This window comes from Sphaerodactylus townsendi, linkage group LG01 (genome assembly GCF_021028975.2).
Source record: "Sphaerodactylus townsendi isolate TG3544 linkage group LG01, MPM_Stown_v2.3, whole genome shotgun sequence".
Classification (NCBI taxonomy): Eukaryota; Metazoa; Chordata; class Lepidosauria; order Squamata; family Sphaerodactylidae; genus Sphaerodactylus; species Sphaerodactylus townsendi.
Window position 1 is genome coordinate 180,735,180 of NC_059425.1, and position 8,647 is coordinate 180,743,826.

General features: G+C 44.2%; 1 protein-coding gene across 1 annotated transcript in view; it reads left to right on the top strand.

Annotated features, from left to right (window-relative positions):
• LOC125435144 (SLX4 interacting protein) overlaps positions 1–8,274 on the top strand; it is a 67,797-nt gene extending 59,523 nt beyond the window's left edge. The window contains exons 3-5 of the mRNA XM_048501219.1: positions 6,610–6,699; positions 7,474–7,591; positions 8,200–8,274. Coding sequence (XP_048357176.1) covers positions 6,610–6,699; positions 7,474–7,591; positions 8,200–8,204 — 213 coding nt within the window. The 3' untranslated portion in view covers positions 8,205–8,274. The remainder of the gene's footprint in view (positions 1–6,609; positions 6,700–7,473; positions 7,592–8,199) is intronic.
• The last annotated feature ends 373 nt before the right edge of the window (positions 8,275–8,647 follow it).

Consider the following 8,647-nt stretch of genomic DNA (forward strand, 5'->3'; position numbering starts at 1 on the left):
GTTGAGTCCCTTACTTTAATCTCCAGTTCAGCGTCACCTTACCTGAACTTCTGTAGCTCGGAAAACCTTTATCAGGGTGTCTTGACTGAAATTAGTGTCAGAGTAATAATGCACATCAAAAGGTGTGAAGAAGATTATTATCTCCTTTCTCTGGATGTTGACGCTTTATTGCAGTTTAAATAATTGAATGTATGGTTGTGCTTTATTAAAATAGGAGAGCATAGCTGCTCCCCCCCCCCCCCCATTTCTCTTGCGTCACACTTTGGGTTTTCTGGTCACGATTCTGCGTTGCTTCAGTTGGTCTGTGAAAATCCAGCTGAACAACAACTTAATAAAAAGGTACCTTTGGACCATGAAGTTCTTTGAACCGTTTCATGATTTGCGTTAGCAAGGCAAATGTGCAAATGTGTTATACTAGCAAATGAGCCTTTATGTAGAAAACCATGATTTAAAATAAGCCTAATTTGCTGATTGAAACTGGGATTGAAATCGATTTGATTTAAATCAAATCGTTTGAAACCCTGATTGAAACCCTGATTTAAATAAGTAGTCAACAAGGCTTGCTTTAAGTCATGGGTTTTCTACATAAAGGCTCATTTGCTAGTATAATCTTAATATTTACAACCAGATGAAGCTTTCATTTTTAGAATAATACCTTTTTGGATTAGTTTCAGAGCTATAAAATTCCTGACTTTGTTATACTATTAAAAATAGATAACTGTGAAATTATTACAAAATGAACTCTCTCCAGTTTCATTCAGGCATCTAGACCAGGGGTAGGGAACCTGCGGCTCGAGAGCCGCATGCGGCTCTTCTGTCCTTGCACTGTGGCTCCACGAGCCGAGCCGCCGGCCCCATCCCTGTTGACCACCTCTCACCACTTCAGCTGCCCAATGGGTCGGCTGGAGCCGTGCTGCGGTTTTCCCTCTCTGCGCCCGCCCCGTTGGAGCAGGGCGCTGAGCTGCCTGGACAGCCGGCAGAGGCCGTGAGCCGCCGACTTCATCCTCTTAAGTCCCTCAGCCCTGCAAGGTGGCAGCAGGGCAGGCGCATCCATGTGCTTCTCAGAATGAGCGGAGTAAAAAAAAAACCCTATACATATAGTGTTATCTTTATTTTAAATGTCAAAAATTATTTGCGACTCCAAGTGTTTTCTTTTCCTGTGGAAAACGGGTCCAAATGGCTCTTTGAGTGTTAAAGGTTCCCTACCCCTGATCTAGACTTTGCATTTCTTTGTGGCAGTGTTTGTGTTTTTGCACTCATGCTTGCCTTACCCATAGGTGGAGGAACCTGATTAAAATATTCCCAAACTGGGTCTGTTCTCTGGCCTGCTGCCATTATAGATTTTCTCCTCCAGGGAAATAATAATATGATCCACCTCAGGCTGTACATACAAAGATCCCAAGACTTGTGGAGTATTCTGCTCAAAAAGTTTCACTTTCATTTTTACTGCTTGCCCCTCCCTCCTCATACTTAGCTCCTTGTGCAGATCTATTCCACTCCCAACATTCTTTTCTATTCATTCAGTTTCTGAAACTTAGCACTTAAGAGATAAGGGGTTGTTTCTGTGTACATAGATTTGCAAAGGAACAATGGGTTTAAGGTCTTTTTCTTGACCCTGTATGTTTGTTTTACAACATTTTTACTGTGAAGAAGAGGCATGTTATCTCTGCAGACAAAAAAAATACAGTTTTGAGAACTGCAAACAAAATCAAGCATGTGTGATAATGTCTTCGAGATGGAAAAATTGGCCAGAATAATCTTACAGAAACCTATGGAGAAGTATGGCATTGTGAATGGATTAATAGAGTTCATTTACCCCAAAATTTAAACATTGCATAAATATACAGTATCACCCTACATAACTTAAAAACCAACCAGGGTTCATTTCTGTTCTGGTGATCCAGAAGAACCCCACAATTGAGAGTTATCAACATCGATTAAGAATCCAGGAGAGCCAACAGGAATGTACCTCCCCTACTGGTATATTGTCAGAGATCAGCCATCAGGATAACTGAGGCATTTTAATCAAAAGATACCTGGAGCTGAGAAGTCACAATAGAATCATCGTGTTGGAAGGGACCATACGGACTATCTAGCGTTAGTCCAATCCCCCTAGAGCAGGGGTCTGCAACCTGCAGCTCTCCAGATGTTCATGGACTACAATTCCCATCAGCCCAATTGGCCATGTTGGCAGGAGCTGGTGGGAATTGTAGTCCATGAACATCTGGAGAGCCGCAGGTTGCAGACCGCTACCCTAGAGCATCCCTGGCAAGTGTTTTCCAAGCCATAGCTTGAAGGCTGCCAGTGAGGGGAAGCTCACCACCATCTAGGTAGCCAGTTCCAATGCTGAATTATACTCACTGTCGAAGAGAAATCCTAATATCCAGCCATTATCTTTCTGCCCATAATTTAAACCCATTATCCCTTCCCTTGTCTAAGTGACATCCTTTCACATACTTAAAGAGAGCGTTCATTTCTCCCCATTCTTTCCAAAATCTTGTACAGGAATGGTAGATGGAATGCATAATCCATCAGATATAATATATCTAGGTAATTTTTTCCCCCAAAAGAGACCATGCCTTAACAGTCCAGGTGCTCGGGAGCAACAGCCGCAGAAGGCCATTGCTTTCACCTCCTGCACGTGAGCTCCCAAAGGCACCTGGTGGGCCACTGCGAGTAGCAGAGAGCTGGACTAGATGGACTCTGGTCTGATCCAGCTGGCTTGTTCTTATGTTCTTATATTACTGCCTCTTCTGAGACTGGGGTATTGTTGGTGATATATTAATGGCGGTTGTCATCATCCCTTGTGAGATGACTCCTGGCGTGGGGAGACACAAGTGGTCAGCAAACATGTGGCCCGTCCACATCCTCAGGTTGTATCAGCTGGAAGGTATCCACAGAAATCTGACCAATGGAAAACCACCAAAAATTGGTCCACCAAAAATTGGAAATAGCATAGAGCTGAAGGGAGGTTTTCACGGGATCTGTTTTATCCTTGACATTACTAGCAAATTGATCCCCGGTGTATTCCTTGGTTAAATACTAAGTGGTTCGGGGGACAGTTGGTTGCTAAGGAAACTGTGGATTCATTTATGACCGGTCACCAATGATTTCACAGTTCATCAGAGCCAAACTTTGACAGGGAAAAACTCAAGTGTAGTTTATTGGCTGCTGATTGGAAACTCTCAAAGACAGACCAAAAAAAAATTAAAAACTGATTATAGAAGGATGCTTTGATTTGGAGAACTGATTTTTGAGTTCCCCAGAAATCTTCCTTGGGATATATTTAAAGGGGCGGGGGGCAAACTGAGAAAACTGTTGGTGGGGAAGGACATGGTGATGGCCCTCTCTGCAGTAGATAGTGGCCTTAAAACAGTAGAAGAAGAGGAGAGTTTGGATTTATATCCCCCCTTTCTCTCCTGCAGGAGACTCAAAGGGGCTTACAATCTCCTTGCCCTTCCCCCCCTCACAACAAACGCCCTGTCTGCAGTAGATAGTGGCCTTAAAACAGTAGAAGAAGAGAGTTTGGATTTATATCCCCCCTTTCTCTCCTGCAGGAGACTCAAAGGGGCTTACAATCTCCTTGCCCTTCCCCCCCTCACAACAAACACCCTGTGAGGTGGGTGGCGCTGAGAGAGCTCCGAGAAGCTGTGACTAGCCCAAGGTCACCCAGCTGGCGTGTGTGGGAGTGTACAGGCTAATCTGAATTCCCCAGATAAGCCTCCACAGCTCAGGCGGCAGAGCTGGGAATCAAACCCAGTTCTTCCCGATTAGATACACGAGCTCTTAACCTCCTACGCCACTGCTGCCCCTTTTTGCAGTACTTTTTGCAGACCAGTTAAATTAATATCTGCTGAGTACAAAAATATCTCAGGTTGCACCAAAGCATGCGGGGATGAAGTAGCTGTTGCTATTTTCCCAATATCAAAACTGTTATTTTAGGAACTGTACGATTTCCCATAGGGTACACTCTGAAATGCCGGTCTAAAAACATTTAGAGAGCCAGTGTGGTGTAGTGGATAAGAGCAGGTGAACGCTCATCTGATGAACTGGATTTGTTTCCACACTTGAAGCCTGCGGGGTGACCTTGGGCTAGTCCCAGTTCTTCAGGACTTACTCAGCCCCACCAACCTCACAAGGCGTCTGTTGTGAGGAGAGGAAGGGAAGAAGTTTGTAAGCCGCTTTGAGACCCATGTAGGAGAGAAAGGCGGGGTATAAATCCAAACTCTTCTTCTTCTTGGTATACCATAGATTCCATCCTACATTTTCTTCAGGGAAATGATTCTCTGTTGTCTCAGTGGTAATTCCAGGCCATCTCCAGGCCTCACCTGGATGTTGGCAACCCAGGTTGCAACTTTTGGGTTGGCAGCTATGTAAGGTTTCTGTAAACAGGTTTCTATATATAAATATACATAAGCCTTTATTGGCATAGTCAGGGAAAAGTTGCATGAATCGGGAACAATTGCATGGATACATGATAGATAAAAGGCCCCACGGGGAGCACAACAAATACGTTCTACTGGGAACTCTCAACTATCTCCGCAGTGAAATTGGCGATCTCTTCACAAAGACCGTTGTTTAACAATAGAGATAACCTAGTCAGATCAGGCAGCCCAGATTGGAAGAAACAGGTTTCTGTTTAGCCCAGGTACTGTGTGCTGCTGCTGCTGCTGCTGCTGCTTCGTCTTCTCCTTCTCCTCCTCCTCCTGGGTGCAGGCATCTAGTCACCTGCTGCTGAAATTGACACCTGGTGGTATTCAACCATGGGAGGTGAAGTCGTCCTGCAAGGGTCGCAAGGAAGAGGCGAGACGCAGCGATATCATCCGGTGGAGAGAGCCAGTGGCAGGAAGCGTGATCCGTGGATCTGGCAACTCTCCCGTGGTCTGGTCCCTGCCACCTTTTATTAGGGTTTCAATGGGGGCGTATTGGGAGGCGGGAGAGCGGGAGAATACTGTACAGTATATGACTCATGGGGTTGCCTACGTGCGGGAGGAAATGTTCGCGTCTGGGTCAAATCCATACCTGGGGGCAGGCGCCCCTTTGTCCCTTTGTCTGGGACATCTGGTGACCGTGAGTCAGGTAGTTCATGACCTGTGACTCACGGGGCCTGGGGGACAGAAGGGCACAGAAGGGCACAGATGGCACAGGCATTCCTGCGCTCTTTCTGAGGCTCTGCTGGGTTCGCGGGGCTCATCCCTACAGGAGGCCCTTGTGTCCTAGGAAACATAGAAAGAGGCCGATCTTACCATAGATGAAACCCAGAAGGCTCTGGTTTTTTTTGGGGGGGGGGGGTGTCACATCATATACGCGGAATGTGAAAAACAAACCACTACGCTGTTGTCTTCTTTTTTACATTATATTTTTATTAATTTTCTCAAATATAATTCACAAACAAAAAAAGAAAGAAAAGAAAAGTAATACACCTACCCACAAAGCTATATATATTCTAATGCATCGGATCTTAAAATTATAACACTAATATCATTTAGAGAGAATATTCCACAGCCTTACAATCCGTTGCCTTCCAACCTTTCGTTCCAAAACAGCAATAAGCACCTAATAATCAGTTACTGACACCTTACTCATTAACAAATTAGTCATCTTACTATTATTATTACTTCGTTGTCTCCTACATGCCTATTTAGGCAGCCTTAATGGGCTTGTAAAAACTTGTTTTCGACTAGCATGAGATAATGTAAATAATTTCATCGACCCGTGTGAAATGTGAGGCAGTCGTGGTCAGTTCAAAGTAGAACATTATCCATTTGTTTTGATATTAAGGTGGTGATCGATCTGACTTGTTTGGTGTGCGTAAGAGCGTGTGTATCAGCTAAATGTATTGATTGTTAGGCGTGATCATTTTCTTTCTTTCTTTTTGCCGTCAAGCTGCAGCTGGACTTATTGGCAACTTCGTGGGGGGGGTGGGGGTTCAAGGCAAGGGATGTTGGGAGCTGGTTTGCCATAGCCGGCTTCCATGGCATGACATGGCCAGCGTGGGGTAGTGGTTAAGAGCAGGTGGATTCTAATCTGGAGAACCGGGTTTGGTTCCCCACTCCTCCACCTGAGTGGCAGAGGCTTATCTGGTGAACCAGTTGTGTTTCCGCACTCCTACATTCCTGCTGGGTGACCTTGGGCAAGTCACAGTTCTTTGGAACTCTCTCAGCCCCACCTACCTCACCAGGTGTCTGTTGTGGGGAGAGGAAGGGAAAGGAGCTTGTAAGCAGAGGTGGGATCCAACCAGGTCTCACCACTTCTCTAGAAGTGGTTACTCATTTTTTCTGAGTGCCGAGAAGGGGTTACTAAAGCAACCTCCCTGCCCAATAGAGACTGGAGGTGCGTGTGTGCGGCGGCGCCACTGTTTGAATCCCACCACCATCGGAACATTAACATTTTTGGATCCCACCACTGCTTGTAAGCCACATTGAGTCTCCTTACAGGAGAGAAAAGTGGGATATAAATCCAAAATAATCCTCCTCCTCCTCCTCCTCCTCCTCTTCTTCTTCTTGGTGGTTTCCCATCCAAATACTAGCCAGGGTCAGGTTTTAGCTTTTAAGGCCTTTTCTGCTCAAGTCACTTACAATGTCTCCTGTCTTTTTTTTTCGGCCAAAGTGCGGGAAGTTTGCCATCCTGGTGGATTTCTACATTACGCCACAAGACTCCAGTGAGGATGCTCAGTGGTTCTCGAATGATAAGAGAGAGGTGAGACCAGATCGTTTTTGGAGAGAAAAAACACTGAAATTTCATTGGTTTATTTATGTTGTGTGTGTGTGTGTGGGCAAACGGTAGCTTGCCTCGGTAAATGCTTGCATCCTTGGTGTCTTATCTCTGTTTATGCTATTTCAGATATTCTGCTCTACTGACTGATATTAATAGGACGTTTTGAACAGATCAGTCAGTTTTAGACCTAATGGTAACACCTGTGTATGTGCGTGAAAGTCTGTGGTCCGACAGCTTTGGTCCAGGCTGTGTTGCTGCGGAAGAGTCCCCTCTTTTGTTCCGACAAAACATAGGCCCCTTCCGCACATGCAGAATAATGCACTTTCAATTCACTTGAAATAATAATGCACTTTCAATTCACTTGAAATAATAATGCACTTTCAATTCACTTGAAATAATAATGCACTTTCAATTCACTTGAAATAATAATGCACTTTCAATTCACTTGAAATAATAATGCCCTTTCAATTCACTTGAAATAATAATGCCCTTTCAATTCACTTGAAATAATAATGCACTTTCAATTCACCTGAAATAATAATGCACTTTCAATTCACCTGAAATAATAATGCACTTTCAATTCACTTTCAAGTGGATTTTGCTATTTCGCACAGCTGCAAAGTGGATTGAAAGTGGATTGAAAGTGCATTATTCTGCATGTGCGGAAGGGGCCATAGTCTTTCTTTTACGTTTGGTTTATGGGAAGCTTCATGGGAATATATTTAGACCTCTCTATGAAAAGGCGTTCTCTTCTAGGAAGTCTGCATGCTGCTAAAAGACACAGTGGAATCAAGAGTGGAGCAGTACCTGAAAACCCGCAAGAAACACGGTCCAGGGAAGCAAATGGAATATGCTCAAGTTAGTCCTTTGGAAGGTAAAGAGCTTCTTTTATTTCATTGCTGGAGGTTGTTAACTTCTTGTTACATAGCATGCAGCTGCGCAGTCAAGACTGCACTTGAAAAGAGCCAGGGATTATGGGAATGCTGACCATTTTCAATAGTAGTAGCAGTATTTATTGCATTAGCCATAGGCTGTCACAATCAGCATGTAAAACAATCGTTAAAAGGCATATACCATAACTACTGAGACCCAGCGTGATGCAGTGGTTAAGAGCAGGTGCACTTTAATCTGGAGAACCAGGTTTGATTCCCCGCTCTGCCACTTGAGTTGTGGAGGCTTATCTGGTGACCTTGGGCTAGTCACAGTTCTTCAGAGCTCTCTCATCCCACCTACCTCACAGAATGTTTGCTGTGAGCAGGAAAGGGAAAGGAGATTGTAAGCCCCTTTGAGTCTCCTTACAGGCAAGAAAGGGGAGATATAAATCCAAACTACTACTACTACTACTACTCGTCCTCCAAACCTATAAATCCAAACTACTCCTCGTCCTCCTCTTCTTCTTCTTCTTCTTCTTCTTCTTCTTCTTCTTCTTCTTCTTCTTCTTCTTCTTCTTCTTCTTCTTCTTCTTCTAAACTGCATTCAAAGGATAAAGTCTTCTGAATTAAAGTTGTCTGAAATAAAGCAGAAACTATTTTGAAAGAATTGTGAGTAAACTTACCCTTTATAACACCCATTTCTGGTAAATATGTTATAATATGTTAAACATTGCCTATTGCCTATAGCAACATATCAGTGGGAAATTTAACAGCACGAAGTACAATATCCAACACAAAATACTAAAAACGATAGAATCAATATGACCTGATACGTTTAAACACCAAAGGGGTATGGGACCATTTTCAATATGTCATGTAGGCCAACTTGCGCTCACTTATGCAGCACATATATTAAAAGTGAGTCATGGCAAGGGCGTGGCAGGAGCGTGGCGGAGGACGCACCGGTCCATCAGGCGCTGTCCCCCCTTGCTACGCCTCTGTCTGCACATGAAACATGCTGTACCACTGGGCTACGTCCGCTCCCACCCAGTAAATAA